Source organism: Theropithecus gelada, chromosome 7b (genome assembly GCF_003255815.1).
Source record: "Theropithecus gelada isolate Dixy chromosome 7b, Tgel_1.0, whole genome shotgun sequence".
Lineage (NCBI taxonomy): Eukaryota > Metazoa > Chordata > Mammalia > Primates > Cercopithecidae > Theropithecus > Theropithecus gelada.
Window position 1 is genome coordinate 93273371 of NC_037675.1, and position 18846 is coordinate 93292216.

At 47.3% G+C, this 18846-nt stretch overlaps 1 protein-coding gene across 3 annotated transcripts in view; it reads right to left on the reverse strand.

Moving 5' to 3' along the window:
• Window positions 1–209: 209 nt before the first annotated feature.
• The window catches only part of FBLN5 (fibulin 5), a 79124-nt gene continuing 60487 nt past the window's right edge, over window positions 210–18846 (reverse strand). For 2 of the 3 annotated variants that reach the window (XM_025391380.1, XM_025391379.1), the window contains 4 exons: window positions 15520–15642; window positions 13886–14012; window positions 10000–10195; window positions 210–1175 (listed from right to left, as the gene is read on the reverse strand). In XM_025391380.1, coding sequence (XP_025247165.1) covers window positions 1014–1175; window positions 10000–10195; window positions 13886–14012; window positions 15520–15642 — 608 coding nt within the window. In that variant the 3' untranslated portion in view covers window positions 210–1013. The remainder of the gene's footprint in view (window positions 1176–9999; window positions 10196–13885; window positions 14013–15519; window positions 15643–18846) is intronic. The other variant, XM_025391378.1, reaches the window with a different exon arrangement.

The window sequence follows — 18846 nt, forward strand, 5'->3', positions numbered from 1 at the left end:
CAGGACTCAGGGATGATGCCTCCCCCTAACTTCCCCACCACCCCCATTTCTCTGCCCCACCGCCCCCCTCCATCAACTTGCCAGAGTGACAGATAATGCCCTAGCTCCCTGGAGAGCTTTCTAAGCACATGATAAACAGGTTTAAACAGAACTAGAACCCCAAATGCTGAATCATCTATGATGTCAAAATGAACCAAACACAAGCTCTCTTCAAATATTTAATCAGTTTGGAGACCTCTGCCTTCCAATCCAATTGGGTAAAAATTCTAAAGAAAGCAAGATTAAGGGGTCCTCAAAGAAAACATTGGGCTAAAATGGAGAGGAGACTGAGTTTGGGAAGACAGAACATAGTATGTGTCTGAAGGCCTTTTGAAGGAATTCTACAACATATTTTTTAAAAATACTCAAAATGAACAAGACAGGATTAAACCGTTATACAAATTTACGGACAACTCAAACTTCTTTTATGGCTGAAAATACCAGACATGGTTTTGAAATACATTCTCAAACCCTTCGATCCTGCTGTGGTTTGTTTACATAGCCTTCTCAGTGTAGGCAAAAAGCAAACTAGCTACTCCCAGCGTTCCCCACCAGCTCCCGGGTCTTTGCAAAGCAGTAACACAGTGAGAGAAGGAGTGAAAGAGGTGAAGAGGTGACAGCAAGCTGTTCACAGTCTTTGAACACAGACTCAGACCCCCGCAAACCTAATCTATTTTCTTTGAGAAACATGGAAATAAACTGAAGGCCTTGAAAATTCACCAACAATCTTACATCAGGGGAGCAATGATAATACTTTTTGATAACTGCATCATAGGAACTGGGGGTGGCATGTCCTTCAGGGTGACAGCTCTGCAATAGTACAGGTGAGAGTCAGGATGTCGGGGCTGACTCTTCAGGGAAATGTTCAGCAGGAAACGCATAACGTCTGTGTCGCTCTCATTCTCTCTGTTATTTCCTCTTCTCCTGTCCCTTGGTGCCGATGAGAGCCAGCGTCGGAGGCTCCAGCCCGAGGCTCAGAATGGGTACTGCGACACATATATCCGCAGTCGGATCACGGAGCTGCCTCTGAAGTTAATGACAGTGTTGACAGTGATCATTTCCAAGTCCAGCTGGATTTCCCGGGGCCCTTTGATGGGGCGTGTCATCACCAGGGTGGCACTGATGGGGCCCGTTTGCTGTGGACAGAACCGGGGGACACCAGTGAGAAAAGGCCTGCATGGTGCCCCTGCAGCCCCACCAGGGCACTCCCCTTGCCTCCGTCAGTCAAACTGGCACCCCCTCGGTGCCTCAACTGTGCCACGCTCTTTCCCTGGCTTTGCCCACTCTCCACCTGGCTCTTTTCTGCCAATCCTTCAGGTCTCATCTGAAAGGTCACTTCCTAAGAGGAGCCTTCTCTGATTCCCCAATCTAAGTCAGGTCCCCTGCGACCTCTGCCGCTGCAGCCTCTACTTTATACAGGATGGAAAGCATTTATGACTATGCATGATTGTCCACACTGTCTACCTGATCCACGTCTGATATCTGGGCCCCCACTAGGCTATGAGTTCTGTAAGAACAGGTACCGGGGTCAGGCTTTTCACCACCGAGTCCCCCTAGAACCCAGCATGGTGCCTTGAACACAGAAGGTGTTCAGAAAATATATAGTGAATGATGAACGAATCATTGATTGAACCTTCTACATGGCTTAGGGCTGTCACTTCACTTCTCTGGGGCTCATCTCTAAAATGAGGGTTTGGCATTGAGTACACATGGACACAAAGAAGGGAACAACAGGCACCATGGTCTGCTTCAGGGTGGGAGGCAGGAGGAGGGAGGGGATCGAAAAACTACCCACTGGGTACTGTGCTTATTACCTGGATGATGACATAATACGTATACCAAACTCCTACAACACAGTCATTTACCTAGAGGACCACCATGCACATGTACCCTTGAAAGCAGAATAAAAGTTTTAAAAAACGTGTTTGAGAAAAAATAAAATGAGGGTTTGGACCAGATCAGTAATTAAAAAAAAAAAAAAAAAAAAAAAAAGGCATCAAAAGCTACTGGAACTTTTTTTTAAAACTAACAATTCCAGGGGCCCATTCCAAGATTTTCTAGGTCAGTATATTTTTAGGTGATGCCTGGGCAAGGTGGAATTTAAGAGTTGCCCTCTAGACACCCTAGAGTCACCTCCAGCTTCACCATTCTGCAACCTGATCACTGTGGTCCTAATAATTTCACGTGAACTCTCTCCTCCACTGAGTCTTTTTCTAAAACTTTCAAGGAGGAAGGCAGAGAGGAATGACATCAGTTGAGCACTCATCATGTGTGAGGCACTCTTCTAACCATGTTTATGTACATCTGCTTATTTAGTCCTCATAAAATGGCTGGGCACCATGGCTCACAACTGTAATCCCAGCATTTGGGAGGCAGAGGTGGACGGATCACTTGAGGCCAGGAGTTCGAGACCAGCCTGGCCAATATGGTGAAACCCCATCTCTACTAAAAACAGAAAAATTAGTGGGGCGTGTTGGCAGGTGCCTATAATCCCAGCTACTCGGGAGGCTGAGGCACAAGAATTGCTTGAACCTGGGGGGCGGAGGTTGCAGTGAGTAGAGATCGCACCACTGCACTCTACCCTGGACGACAGAGCGAGACTCCGACTAAAAAAAAAAAAAAAAAAAATCTCATAAAATCCTGAAAGGCCTTGCCAAAGTGTGGTCCCTGGACCAGCAGCATGGGCATCACCAGGGAGCTTCTTATTTTTATTATTTATTTTTTGAGATGGAGTCTCCCTCTGTCACCCAGGCTGGAGTGCAGTGGCCGGATCTCAGCTCACTGCAAGCTCCGCCTCCCGGGTTTATGCCATTCTCCTGCCTCAGCCTCCCGAGTAGCTGGGACTACAGGCGCCCGCCAACTCGCCCGGCTAGTTTTTTGTATTTTTTAGTAGAGACGGGGTTTCGCCGTGTTAGCCAGGATGGTCTTGATCTCCTGACCTCGTGATCTGCCCATCTCGGCCTCCCAAAGTGCTGGGATTACAGGCTTGAGCCACCGCGCCCGGCCAGGGAGCTTCTTATAAATGAAGAATCTCAGGCCCTGGCTAAGATCTACTGAGCCAGAATCTATAGCTTAACACAATCCCCAGGGCTTTGTGTGCACATTAATTATTGAGAAGTGTTGATCTAAAAACACAGGACCCAGGTGGAGGGCCCTGGCTGTCCTTTCTAAGTGCTGTATGGAAGGTATGACTCATTACTTCCCCGTTTTATGAGTAAGCAAACTGAGATCTCATGAGGTTAAATAATTGCTTAGGGTTACCCAGCTAGTCTTGGGCAGAGCCAAGAGCTTCCATTCGGGTTTTTCTGACCCCAAGCCCCAGGGCTTTTTCCACTGCACAGCAGGTATTAGAAAAGGCTGATGTGTGTTTCACTTCTTCCTAGCACCGACCTAATGAGAGATGCTCGCGGTCAGTGCAAGGGACAGATATTGGCACTGGTAGAGGGAGAAAAGGGATGGGCTGGACAATCACTTCCCATACACTGCAGAGCTCAACCCTGTGTCCAGAAGCTGAAAGCAACAGTCTCTGCAAAATAAAGGAACTCAGCTGGTCTACAGCTACACTAGATGTTTCATCTGTCTCCATAAAAGGAGGGCGCCCCATAAAGCTCTGAACATCCCCAAAATCCACCACAGGTAAGACAAGGGTGGGGCTGGCAGACAGGTGCAGGCCAGGTGCTGGGACCTCCCCTACCCGTGAGGCTATCGGCAGCCTGACAGACAGCCACACAATTTCCCCTTGGCACTGGTTCCTCCTGTTCCCGTCAGCATCCACGTGATTGGCACCTCCTCATGCAGAAGATCGCTTGGACTTCCTTGTCAGCCCTTATGAAACCTGAGCCCTGGGCCAGGACTTCAGAGGGTAAAGCCACACAAGGAAGTGCCGGCAGCCTTTACGTATACAAATATCTCACCAGCTTTCACTGCGTAAACAAAGACCAAGAGTTGAGAACCCCGAGCTGGGGGCAGCCCTCCGGAGGGAGATCTGCGGAGCCCAAGGTCTGGAAGGGAGAAGGGGGCAAGTGCAAACTTCCAAGTTGTTCCTTTGGGCTCTCCTGGTAAATTCTCCTGAGTACAAAAGAATCCTAGACTCTCCCATTTGGAAGTAACTGTAGAAGCTGGGGAGTCCAGCCTCCACCTGGGTCCACCCTACCCACAAGCACCTGGAAGAGCTCAAGTACCTGCCACAAGAGCTGAGGACAGCCACCTCCACATTCAGCTTTTAGGGCAGAGCCAAGGCATTAATGAAATAACCCCCTGAGAGCCCGTGGGCATTAGTAGCCTTGGTGGTGTGAAAAGATGAGGAGGAGGAGGGTGGTGGTGGTGGTAGTGATGATGGTGGTGGTGATGATGCCAGGCATCTGGCTACAACCTTTCCTACACCTCTTAATTAATCCTCATAACCCTATGCTATAAGTAGGTTAGGGATACTACATAAGGCCACAAAACTACTGCATGGTACTAGACTTTATGGCTCCAAAAATCATGCTTCTAACCACTACACTCTCTGATAAGGTCTCTGTACCTCTCCATTTACTCACCATCCCGTGGGTCTTGACTTGAGAATCACCACTTTGTGTTGTGTTTGCTAGGTTGTTTTCCCCCTCTCCGCTAAGGTGTGTGTGGGTTCCTCCAGGGCAGAGACCACATCCTGTTTGTTTCTCAACGCTCAGTGCCTGACCTGAAGCCTCATACACAGTGGTGCTGAATGCATGCTGGTGACGGAAGAATGCACACGAATGACTGAACACCAGTGGACTTGACCACGCTGGGCGTCGGCTGCCAACAGCCCACTAGCCGTATGTCTTCCTGGCCCTGATCCCACATGCACTCAGGTTTGTTCCAATCAGCTTGTGGGATGGCATGGTCTGACCTGTGGCAAACAGCCACGCTGCAGCAGGCCAGCTTCCATGGGCCCTGCCACTTGATCCATGTGTGACATGGAGTAAGTGCACTTTGGCACAGTCTGAACCCCATGACCTTGCTCCTTCTTCTGGCCCTAATTATGACCCCCAAGCCACCTGACCAGAGCCAATCATCAGTCCTCTTTCTAGGGCTCAGTGAGAGACAGACAGCCAGTAAGGCTTATGAATGGGCTTGTGTGTGCATACATGTACACGTGTGGGCATAAGTGTGTGCGTGTGTCCATGCGAGTGTGTGTGGTTTGCCTGCGGGGTGAGATGAAGCTCCTCCCATGTGCTTATAATCAAATCAATGAATCTTAGGGACGGCCATCCAGCCCCACCTCCCACACAATGCTCTAGTCCCTTGGGTAGCATTCCCAAGCCCTAATGGCCCAGCAGCTCACAGCCTCCTTACAACAGTAGCAGCAACGGTAGCAGTTGCCACAACAGTATCTATACAATCTATACAATCTATACAATCGTAACTGCTATTTCTTGAATACTTTCTATTGTAACTGGATGTTAGATTTTTCTTGTGATCTCAATTTCTTCAGAGACCCGGAAGCTGGAAGAGCAGGTAAAACATACCTCCCCATCCTAAAAGAAAAGTGTAACAGCACAGATATTTGGTGCCAGGCTGCTTAGGTTCAAATCCTGCCCCAGTGCTTATTAGTTATGAGACTAGTTGGGCAGGTTGCTTGGCTTTGTGCCCCAGTGCTCTCATCTGTAAAATCTGGATAAAACCATCCTATATCATAGGATTCTTGTGAAGAGTAAAGGGTTACTGTATAGAAAGCACTTAGAATAGTGTCTGACACATACAGGTACTATACACGGCTTGCTGCTGATGCTGTATGTGGAGTTATTGGGGGTTATACAGGACTTACAAAGTTGTGATCCAAAGCCAGATGTTTCCCTCATTCCGTCACCCCCTCCAGCCTACAAACATACTTTTTCGTTTGTTTGTTTTTGTTTTTAGAGGCAGGGTCTCGCTCTGCCACACAAGCTGGAGTGCAGTGGTACAATCATAGCTCACTGCAGCCTCGAACTCCTGGACTCAAGTTATCTTCTCGTCTCAGCCTCCAGGGTAGCTGTGGTTACAGGCCATGCCACCACACCTGGCTAATTTTTTAAAATCTTTTTTTGTAGAGATAGGGTCTCACTATGTTGCCCAGGCTGGACTTGAACTCCTGGGCTCCAGCGATCCGCCCACTTCAGCCTCCAGAGTAGGTGGGATTACAGGCATGAGCCCCTGTGCCCAACTCTACATATATTTTATTAAACACACTTACCAGCCTCCATCTCAATCAAGAGGGGTTTCAAGAAAAAAACAAAAAAACTGCTCAGAAATGCAGACCCCTGAAGTTCAAGGATGCAGAAGGTGGTACCAGTCTCTCCAGGAGAAGTCTGGAGATGTGAGCCCTGAGCTGCCCGCACACCATAGTGAGGAATGGGGAATGCAAGGAGCTGATGTTGACATCCTGAAAGGCCCTTGTGTAAGGTCTGCTGCCAGGATGCCATGACACCCTCCACCTCACTACCACCACGGAACATCTGTATGGGACGTAGCCCCAGAATTAGGGGCTGAGAGGTTTGGAGTAGCAAGTGACCAAGCACAGGCCCTACTGCCCATATCATGGACTGGTCAGTGTGAAGTCCTCAGGCAAATCTCCAAAAGACCCAAAAAAGCATCCTGTGAAAGCCACAGCTTTGGGGTCTCTGCCCCTGAGGGAGCACCAATGCCTGGTTACAATGGCAACAATCAGGGAGGAGCCTCGCTCTCCCAACCTTACCCTTTCTACCACCTGCTCCTCCACCATGAGCCCTGGAGGATCCAGGGCCAGCACTACCATTACTGGGAGGGTAAGAAGAGGGCAGGGCAGAGGCCAACCACACCCCGTGCCTGCTCTGAACTAGGAGACAGGGAGAAACTTCACAGTGGGTAAGAGACAGAGAGGTTGAAGTTTCCATTTAAACTAGCACAGACTTTTGACGTGAGAGAATGAGACAGTCCAATAGAAATGGAACATGCCTGTGAATCCTAGGGAACTGACCTGAGATGTAACCCAGGTGCTCACAGGTTTGATCCAACAGCGTGAGAAAAAGAAAGTCATTGACTGTTTCACTCCCACCACCAAACTCCGCTTCTTTGATAAAAACAGTATTCCAGACAGGGCGCTAAGTGGATGATCTCATCTAATCCTAAAGTAAACACTCATCTAGAGGTCCAGAGAGGTTAGGTCACATCACACAATTGTTAAATTGTTAAACTGTAGAAGAAATGGCTCCAGAGCCCACATTAGAATGACTGAGTGGCTTGCCGGGGAGGGTCCCACAGCTTTGGACAGCATGGACCCTTGGAAAGCCAGCCTTATCGGACAATTTCTGTCTTCCTGCTTTGTGGCCCATGACTTCATAGGGCCCAGTCCCTAATGAAAGCACATAAACTCCCATGGACCTGTCCTTTTCAATATGGCTCCCCACAGTGACCCTGGAGGATCACAGCAGCATCTGTTAGAAATACAGATTCCTGGGTGCAGTAAACTGAATAATAGCCCCCAAAGAGATCCAAGTCCTAATCCTTGGAACCTGTTCTCTTATAAGGAAAAGGGTTTTTGCAGATGTGATTAAGAATCTGGACAGAGAGACTATCTGGATTGTCTGAATGGTCCCTAAATCTACTCACAGGTGTCAATATAAGAAGGAGACAAAGGGAGATTTGATACACACAGAAGAGGAAGAGGAGGCAGCGTAACCACAGAGGCAGATATTGGAGTGATGCAGCCACAGTCAAGAAATGCTGGCAGCCCCCAGAAGCTGGAAGAGACTTGGAAGAGATTCTCCTCTAGAGCCTCCAAAGGGAACACAGCCCTGCTGACACCTGAATTTCAGCTCAGTGAAACTGATTTCAGACTCCTGACTTACAGAACTATGAGACAATAAATTTCCTTTGCCTTAAGCCACCAAGTTTTTATTTTTATTGTTTTTCAGAGATGGGGTCTCCCTCTGTTGCCCAGACTGGAATACAGTGGTGTGATCTCAGTTCACTGCACCTTTGACCTCCTGGGCTCAAGCAATCCTCCCATCTCAAACCACCTCCCTGCTACACCACCCCAGGTAGCTGAGACTACAGGTGCCTGCCACCATGCCCGGCTAACTTTTTTTTTTGTAGAGACAGAGTTTTGCCATGTTGCCCAGGCTGGTCTTGAGCTCCTGAGCTCAGACATCTGTCCACCTTGGCCTCCCAAAGTGCTGAGATTACAGGCATGAGCCACCACGCCCAGCCTTACTATTATTATTTTTTAAAGTAAAGGCAGGGTCTCACTACATTGCCCAGGCTGGTGTCAAACTTCAGGCCTCAAATGATCCTCCCGCCTTGGCCCCGCAAGGTGCTGGGGTTACAGGTGGGAACCACCACTACTGGGTAAGCCACCTAGTTTGTAGCAATTTGTTACAGCAGCCCCGGGAAACTGGGAAATTAATACACCTATGCCTCACTCATCATCTTCCGAAATTGATTCTCTGGAGAGGGAGCTCTGGAATCTGCTTTCTGGGCAAGTGCCCAAATTCACACTGAAATGTGAAAAACATTGTTCTAAGCCAGTGGTCTCTATTTATTAATTTAAGACGGAGTCTTGCTCTTGTCACCCAAGCTGAAATGCAATGGCAAGATTTCGGTTCACTGCAACCTCTGCCTCCTGAGTTCAAGCGATTCTCCTGCCTCAGCCTCCTGAGTAGCTGGGATTACAGGTGTGCGCCACCACGTCCGGCTAATTTTTATATTTTTAGTAGAGACGGGGTTTTACCATGTTGGTCAGGCTGGTGTCAAACTCCCGACCTCAGGTGATCCACCTGCCTTGGCCTCCCAAACTGCTGGGATTACAGGCGTCAGCCACCGCGCCCGGCCAGCCAGTGGTCTCTAAAGAGGGGTGGTCGCTCCCAAGAGTTGCAGGATATGAAGCTCAATAATACAAATGACACAGTATTAGATGCATACAATTTACAAAAAAAAAAAAAAAGTAAACATATTGTAGCATGTCTGCTTTAAAACCTTTTGCTGATGTGGGTAAGTCAGTGTTGTCTAATCAAACTTCCTATGGCGATAGACATGTATCTGGGATGTCTCATACAGTAGCTATGTGTGGTTTTGAACACCTGAAATGTGGCTAGTGCCCTGAAAAAACTGAATTTTTAATTTTATTTAATTCATTCAGTTTTAAAGAGCCACAGAGGCCACTGTGCTGGACCACGCTGATAGAGCCCACGTCTAATAGAGCCCACGTCTGCGAGCCACACCTTTAACACATTCTCTGTAAAGCAAGTACCCTGAGGGCAAGGATTTGGGGAAGTTTTCTGCATTGCTGTATCCTTGGTTTCTAGAAGTGCGTGGTAGGTTGTTTTGTTTGTTTGTTTTGTTTCGTTTTTTTGTTTTTGAGACAGTCTGGCTCTGTCACCCAGGCTGCAGTGCAGTGGCATGATCTCAGCTCACTGCAACTTTCGCCTCCCAGGTTCAAGCGATTCTCCGGCCTCAGCCTCCCAAATAGCTGGGATTACAGGCTTGCGCCACCACGCCTGGCTAATTTTTGTATTTTTAGTAGAGATGGGTTTCACCATGTTGGCCAGGCTGGTCTCAAACTCCTGACCTCAGGTGATCCACCATCTCAGCCTCCCAAAGTGCTGGGATTACAGGCGTCAGCACTGTGCCTGGCCTGCATAGTAGGTACTTAAGAAATACCCGTCACATGGGTGGGGGGAAAAATGGAGAAGTGAATGCCTCTCCAACAGAATGTTAGGAGAAAAGAGGCCTGAGATTGAGTCTTGGCCTAACTTCCCATTTCACAGATGAGAATCCTGAGGCTCAGGAGGAGAAGTATCTTTTGTAAGACTACACAGAAAGTGGTGGAAACCAGGACCTTGAACCACACTCTCCACTCTTCTCTCTCAATGCCTGTCCCTCCTAGCTCCACTCTTACCTGCCTGCATTCAGCATGTTCCTGGGAGAGACAGCACAAGGCCACTGTTACAGATGGTGTCCCCAGTCCCCACTCCTTCTTACCCGCATATAAAATTCTCTGCCCTCATTCCCAGATTTGATCTGGAAAATGTAATAGGCCCCAGGGTAGCGGGTCGTGGCTTGCATTTGGAAGATGTCAGCAGGAACGGAGCGTCCTGACACCACGTCCATGTCCCGGTACAAGATGGTAAAGGGCTGGTCTCTGCAGCCAGGGTTCTCAGCAGGACACATACAGCGGCTGTGGAAAGGGAAATCATGTGAGAACTCAAGAAATCCATTCCAGGTGCTGGTTGTGCCTACTTCCTCTCTTAAAACACTGAAAATGAGGCCATCCCATTTTTAACATCCAAATGCCATAACTGTAGAATGTCTCTGCTCCTAGCTTGAGTCTAAAAACTCTCCAGCATGTAGGCGAGCTCTGTTTCCTAGAGAATGGACTTTTCTCACCAAGCAGACGTTCTGGTACTAAATAGAATATAAACCTTAGATCTCTGGTTTTCAGAACATTAGAACATTCTCCAAGATAGTTTACACTTGCCATGTAGGCCAAATATGCCGCTCCAGCCTGGGCGGCAGAGCAAGACCCTGTCTCAAAAAACAAAACAAAAAGAAAAAAAAAGGAAGAAAGAAATTTTTAAAGTAAGAAATTGGATTAACAGGTCTTGGAGATCCTTGTACATTCTCTATTGCACTCAGCTCAGTCTGCATGGAATGGAATTGAATAGAATATAATCAAATATTGTCATTTGATAATTGATAAACAAGAGTTAGAACTATGTACAAGATAAGACATTGGACATTTTGGAAATTCAATGAATAATAAGATTCTGACCTCAGATAGTTTGCTTTCTAATAGGAGAAATAAATCACAGACACAAATATCTCTAATACGAAGCAACTATTAACAGAGTGCCCTAATATAAAATCACTGACTTTTACTACCAAAGAATGCCTGTTATAGACACCCCTTGATTCACCCCTAACACCCCCTTCCTCTGTCTCCGACCCTGCCCTGAGACTCCACAATAGGGTTCACAATAGGATGAAGATGTCTGTTGATATGTGCGGTGGTGGCCAACGCTAGGAGTCAGTCTTACTGTGTTTCTGCCGCTTTCTAACTTCCAGTCTATCCACAAAACCTGTTGGTTCTACTTCCAAAAGAGAGTCCACATCCAACCATCTCCAGTGCCTTCGAGGCACTTTTGCCTTCTAGCCCTTGCACATACTGTTCCTTCTGATCTTCCACTCTATTTAGTTAAAATCAACTCATTTTCCTGTTCCAGCCCAAATGTCATTTCTTCAGAGAGGCCTTTGGACTCCTCCATCTAAACCATCCAGCCTACTCTTCCTTTTTATAAATTTCCATTCATTCTAAGCAGAGTATGGTGTCTCATGCCTATAATCCCAGCACTTTGAAAGGCTGAGGCAGGAGGATGACTTGAGTCCAGGAGTTCAAGACCTCTGGCTTTACCAAATATATATATATATAAAATATATAAAAATATATTATATAATATATAAATATATATTATATATTATATACAATATAATATATAAAATATATTAATATATTATATATAATATATAAAATATATTATATATAAATATATTATATTGTATATAATATATAAAAATATATATATTTTATATATATATATATGCCAGGCACACTGGCACACACCCATAGTCCTAGCTACTTAAAAGGCTGAGGCAGGACGATTGTTTGAGCCCAAAAGGTTGAGGCTTCAATGAGCTGAGATTGCACCACTGCACTCCAGCCTGGGTGGCAGAGCAAGTTTCATTTTTTTAAGGCTGCATCAAAACAGCCAAGTCAAAACGTCTCTAGTGCCTAAATGGCCACAACAAAGTATCATGTGTGGCATATAAAATCATTGTTTTCTAAAAGAAGTTTGGAGGAGGGAGTGATGGCTCCCAGCTGAAGAGGACCACAAACAGCTGGGAGAGGTGGCATCTGAGCTGAAGTCTGAAAGATGGGGCAGCTCTGGCTGTGTGGAGATGAAAGGAATGCCTTCCATATGGCCGGAAGTATGTGCACACAAGCAGGGAGGTTGGCCATTCCTGGACACGGGTAAAGGCGTGAGCAAGTCCTGTTCAGACTGGCAGAAGCACAGGACACCTGAACCGGACAAGGAGTTGGAAGGGGCTGCTGGAGTCCTACTGGACTGGAGCCTGGAGCGAGGGAGTCATGGAGCATTGTCAGCGTCATGCCAGAGACTCCACCAGTAACTCCAGCTCAGTGCTGCGAGCTGAAACGGATCAGCTCCCCAGCCACAGACAGGGGCGGCCTGGAAAAACCCAGAGAGAACCAGGAAAAGAAGCTGGGAAGAGCAGCCTGGAGCTCTGCTCTGCCACAAACAGCCCTTATATCGGGGGTCAAAAAGCCCTGTTCTAAAGAGTTGCTTAGAAGCACAGCTCTTAGCAACAAGTGAAGATGTCTCTAATGGACCCACCTGTCCCGGCATCATCCTCTCTTTTGCCAATTTGTTATCAAAGTGGGAACCACTGGTAAGCCATGAATTCCTCTCTTAGAGGCTGTATTCTGAGAGGGCAGGATGGGTGTGTTTGATTCATCCTTTCATCTCCCATGCGGGGGTTTGGTGTTGCTCAAGGGAAGTCAATGTGTGAACATTTGGAAGATAGGAGGCCAAGAAGCAACTAAGACGGTTTAAAAAAGGGATAAAAGAGAAGGAAAAGGAACTCCTAGTATGCCAGGAACAGAAAGCCACTGTCCTACTGCATTTAACCGTTTGGAAGTTGTCTTCACTTTAATTCTATCCTCAACTCTAATATTTGCCATCTGGTGATTTAGTAAAATGTTGACCAAGATGACATCAGAAACTTGATTAACACCAACTAGAGAACTGTCCAGCACCTCAATACTCACAGAGCAGTCCAGGGAGACTGGAAGCATTCATTTCACCTGGGAGCTTGCCAGAAAGGCAGAATCTTGGGCCCCATCCCAAACCCACGGAATCACACTCTAACGAGATCACCAGGTGAGTCCTATGCATGTTACATTTAGGAGCCAACCTCTAAAAGACCCCATGTTTCCAGAACAAAGTCATTAGAGGGAAGAGGAGATTCTAGAACCCTGACTCAACTCTCAGCTTGGTTAGCTTTCTAGAGAATCTTTGCATAGCTCTGGCATGAGTGAGGGAGTGATAGAGAACACTGTGTGTGTGTGTGTGTGTGTGTGTGTGTGTGTGTAGACAGAGTCTCATTCTGTCACCCAGACTGGACTCCAGTGGCACAATCTCAGCTCATTGTAACCTCCTCCTCCCAGATTCAAGCGATTCTCATGCCTCAGCCTCCTGAGTAGCTGGGACTATAGGCGTGGCATGCCCAGTTAATTTTTTTGTATTTTTAGTAGAGACAGGGTTTCACCATGTTGGCCAGGCTGCTCTCGAACTCTTGAGCTCAGGCAATCCACCCACCTCAGCCTCCCAAAGTGCTGCGATTACAGGCATGAGCCACCACACCCAGCCTTGTATGTGTTTCTTACTGTGTGTTGTGGTCAAACATTTTGAAAAATAGTTGTTTCTTGTATGTAGGTATGTGTTTCAGATCCTATAACTTGTAATGGAATGTTCTGCAAACTTTTTGACAACCCACAGTAACACATTTTGCACTGCAAACCAGTAGCACACAAAACTAAAAGAGAAGTTGCAGAAAACAATATTGACTCTCGCTATGTGCAATGTACTCTGATATTTTCTATTCCAGTCTGTTCTATCTATTCTACTCGGTTCTATTCTATATACACACACACACACACACATGAGCACATGACATAGGTAGTGGGCCAGGTCCCCTGACTTCCTGGCTGGTACACTCTCTTTCACACCACACCGCCAACCTCCTGAGCCGTCGTCAGGTTTCTGTTCCCCAAGGGGACACCATGACTTACTTATCACTGATCCTCAGATAAGGTTCCTCACAGCGGATGGGGTCAATGCATTTGAACCCCCCTTGTAAATTGTAGCAAGTCTGCTGCAGGTTGCACGTGTGGTTTCTGTGCTCACATTCATTGATGTCTGAAATGCAGGGTAGACAAGAAGCAGAGGCAGAGCATTATTGGCCAGGCCAGATGTGTGGGGGTGGGGTAGGCTGGGTCTTACTACAGAGCTGTACTATCCAATATGGCAGCCACAGGCCATATATGGCTACTGAGTACTCGGAATGTGGCTGATCCAAACTGAGATGTGCTGTAAGTGGAAAATACACACCAGATTTTGATGACTTAGGATCAAAAAGTAATGTGAGCCAGGCTCATGTCTGTAATCCCAGCACATTGGGAGGCTGAGGCAGGAGGATCACTTGAAGCCAGGAGTTCAAGACCAGCCTGGGTAACAAAGCAAGGCCCTGTCTCTTAATTTAAATATATATACATATATATGTGTGTGTGTATATATATACATAATTTTAAAAAGAATGTAAAACATCTCATCAATAATTTTTATATTGAATACATGCTGAAATAATATTTTGGATATACTGCATTAAAGAAAATATAGTAGTAAAAACAGGAGTTCGAGACCAGCCTGGTCAACATGGTAAAACACCGTCACTACTAAAAATACAAAAATTAGCCCGGCATGGTGGCATGCACTTATAGTCCCAGCTACTTGGGAGGCTAAGGCAGGAGAATCACTTTAACCTGGGAGGCAGAGGCTGCAGTGAGCCAAGTGCAGTGAGAACCACTGCACTCCAGCCTGGGCCACAGAGTGAGACTCTGTCTCAAAAAAAAAAAAAAAAAAAAGGAAAAGAAAAGAGAATATAGTAGTAAAAGTAATTTTACCCATTTTCTTTTCCTGTTTCAATGTGGGTACTAGCAAATGTAAAATTACATAGATGGCTCACATCTGTAGCTCACATGATACTTCTGTCGCCTGGCACCACTATGGAGAATTCTTGCTTGGCGATGAGCTAAGGCAGGTTCAAGGAGACTGAGAATGTGTCAGTCGCTTCCACAATGACCCCTCAGTGTGTGGAGCATGGGGCTGGAAGCCAGGCCAAGCAGGCAAACAGAAGAAGACCCACCCTTTTACAGTCTGGGGTCCCAACCCTTCCAGGAACAGAGCAGTCAGGTGTGTGAGGTCTCCCTGGCAACCATGCTCTAGGAGAGATCACTTGGAGAAAGGCTGACCAAACTGCCCTCTAGGCCACGTAAGAAAGCCCAGGCTCTGGCCAGGCCATAAAAGTCCTGCTTAGCTCTGGAGCAGTTCTCAGAGGAGCCTCAGAGATCTGGCTGGGGAGGCAGAAAGCCACGCTTAGAGGCTGCCGTCTGCATCTGCAGAGTTCATTACAGAAGTTTAAGTGGCCAATATCCTGGCCAAAGGATGGGTTACAGGGCGGGAAGACACCAGGCCAGGCATCCTGCCCAGAGCTGCCACTATGACAGCCACCAGCACCCACTCACACCCCCACCCCTGCCACCTTCCCAAAGCTGCACACAATTCCCCAGGTGAGGACCTCCAGATGACCCCCTGAAGCAGCTCCACCTCACACACACCCCAGCCAGGCCCCTCCGGACAGCCTTACCCTGACAGCTTCGGTTGTCATCCAGCAGGATGTAGCCTGGAGGGCAGGAGCAGAAGTACGTGCCAGGCTGGTTCACACACTCATGTTGGCAGAGGAACTCAGAGAAACTGCATTCGTCCATATCTGGGGTGACAAGTTACACCTGCTGTATATAATCCCAGTCTACGTGGGGATGGGAGCTGAGTGGTCATCTACTCCAACTCCTACACTGTCTTGATACATATGATGGCTTTACTGAAAAGAAGCTGTCAATTCACTTCCTGAGCACTTCTAGCAATGGGGAGCTCACTACCTGCTGAGGATACCCATTGATATCTGGACAGCTCTAATTGTCAGAAAATTCTTCCCTGCATGGAGCTGAAATCCACCTCCATCGAGCTTCCAACATCTGCCTCTCACTCGGCTGCACCTTCCATTCATGATAAACTTATTTCACCAGGTAGGGGAATCCGCCCTCCACCTCTGACCTGCCCAAGGGGCTGATTTCTTTGCCCACTGGGGTTTTCTGGGGGTTTCCTCAAGACCCAAAAAAACATTCCCTGGCCCTAGAGGGTCCTCCAAAGGGGCAGCTTTCGCAGTGCCAACTCCCCTTCAATCACCCCTTTCGCCAACTTCAGGAACAATATTGTTCCTAACGTCATAATGAAGGGATATATCCAAAAGGCCAGGATTTTTTAATTATATTAAAACTTCACTGTGAAAAACAAACAAACAAACAAACAAAAAACTGCCTGAAAGAGAAAACTCCGGAGTGGTGAGGGATGGGCAGGGATATTATTTTTCTCTTTGTGGCCCGCCTACCTTGGCTCCTCCCTGGGACAAGGGAAGCAGCAGCTTCCAGCCAGCCTGACGTGGAGGGGGAGCCCCTGTCCATGTGATTTACAACTCATCCGCATGGGCTATGGTGGTTGATGCAGAAGCAGACGTTCCAGAAAAGCCAACTCTTCATCACACACAGAGTTTGGCAACAGAGCCCCTGTTTGAACCTCATTCGATAAGCATGCCAAAGAAAACATGTTTTTCTTACATTTGTTGTTTCCCGAAAACTTGCTTTCCCTAGTTTCCCCATGTGACATGTCCTCGGATTACTCTCTCACTCACAGACCGCTGGTGGCTGGAGTCACCCAGAGAGGGTGTCAACGCAAAATAAGCTGCCTCTCCACCATCAGATAATTCCGGGTGTTACACGCCTCGTGCCTCTCACATCCCAGAAGGAAAAACTCCTTCCTGTCTCTCTCAGGGGTCCTCAGGTGATGGGTTATGAGCCAGCAGAATTAGGATGCTGATTTGAAAAGTCAAGTGTGCTCAGGTAATATCTGCTTCGGTCGTGCCTCCCCACCTCCCCCAGAAGCCTTGTAGAGCCCCGGGTCTCTGGCTCCAGCTCATCATAACTGAGAGTGTCCTATTTTATGTCTAAGTTTGTAGATTCCATTCATACTTTCAGTAGAGTAGTAGTGATATTTGTCAATCCCTGAGGCTCCCTACATGCCAAGCACTGGGTTAAATGCTTTACATGCCTCCTCTTATTTAATTCTCGCCTCAACCCCATGAAGAAGGTGCTATTACTCTCCATATTTTCCAGAAGAAAAACTGAGGCTTACACAGGTTAGCTGACTTGTCCAAGTTCACAGATAACAAGTAAGGAGGAAAGCTGGGACTTGAACCCAGCCTCTAGATCTCACACTTGGAAACACGACGCTGTAATGTCTCCCTGAGGAACTGTGCTGAGGGATCAGTGGAGCTGGGGAGCCCTGAGGTTGGGGCAATCGCCCAAGAAGGGTTAGCTCCAGGGCAGATGGAGAGTGTAGCACCCACTCCCAACTCCCACTGGGCAGGGAGGGGCTCTAACAGACCCTACTCGGTTTATCTTTGGGTCTGCAATTCCCAGACTTTGCTTAGGGCTGTGGCTCCACCCTCCAGGGGAAAGCTGAAATACAAGGTCAGTTTCTGGCAGGGAGCATGTATTAGGCCACTTTCACTCCTCCACAGGAGAACGCACCATGGTTTCCAGGAACAGCTCAGCTTAGCAAATCCCTGAGAGACAAGGTTAGGAGGGGTCTGGGGCTACATGGAGGGGCCACTCAGCTGTGATAACACAGTGAGGATAACAGTGCCTGCGGGAAATGGAGAAGTGCAGAAAGGGGTTAAGTAGGAAGGCGCAGAAACAGACTCTCTCCATCACCCTGTTATCCTGGACCAGTCTGCTCTAGAAAGCCTACATATCCCGGGGTCACATTAAATCTTCAGGAGGGTGTGCATCATGGAGAACATGGAGGACAAGTTGGCCGTTTGGGGCAAAATGAGTCAACTGAAAATCTTTGCCAAATTGACATGGATGTAAGCTTCTCAAGAAGCCAAAAGTCTCTTACACCTACACTTAGGGAAGATAAATTAACACGTAATGACTAAAACTCCACTGTGTCCAAAAAAACCTCCTTGAAAGAGAAAAGTCCAGAGTGGTGTGGGGTGGGCACGAATATTTGTCTCTCCATGGCCCGCCTACCTTGGATCCTCCCTGGGACATGGGAAGCAGCAGCTTCCAGCCAGCCTGGAACCAGCCTGGAGCTGGGCCACCCTCTGGACTGTGCCAACTTATTTAATTTTTGACCACTCTAGGAGGGTGGTTGGTTGGTTGGTTGGCTGGTTGATTTTTTTTAACAAAGGATGAAACTGAGACTCAGGGAGTGACCTGTTCAAGAAAAATAGTACATGGTAGAGCTGGATTTTGAACTCAGCTCCTCCAGGGTCACTCTACCATACAGCCTACGCAGTGGGGCAATAAACATCTGTGGATTAACAGAGCATTCTGGAGAAACAAATCATCTCACCACATCATGTTAGATTTTCTAAACTTCTTAGTTTCTTGGCCCCAATTCCCCAAGGAATGCCATGGAGGGAACTGAAATCTAGGAAGAAAGTGGCTTTTCATGCCTGGGGGTATTTTATTTCTGTTTCTGGGCCTTATATTTAATCAGCCCAAGGCTCTCTGTAACTGCCTGCTTGTGGCTCTGACTGTCCTGGCCCTGGGGAGAGGTGTTCATTTGTTTCATGGGACTCTGTCCCCAGAACACTTCAGGCGTCAGTGAGACTATCACACAAGTTCCATTCATGACCTGGGTCAGTTCCTGTTACAATAAAACCCGGATTAGGAAACTTTCCATTCTGCAGGACAAAAAGATTTTTCACGCCCTAGTGTATGGCCCACTTATTTTGAAAAGCACAGTGAAGCATTATTAATTTAGACTTTGCTACTTCACAACTGCTGATGATGCCAGAAGTGGCTGAAATGAAGTATACTTTAATCCAACCTTTAAAAAAACAAGGCAA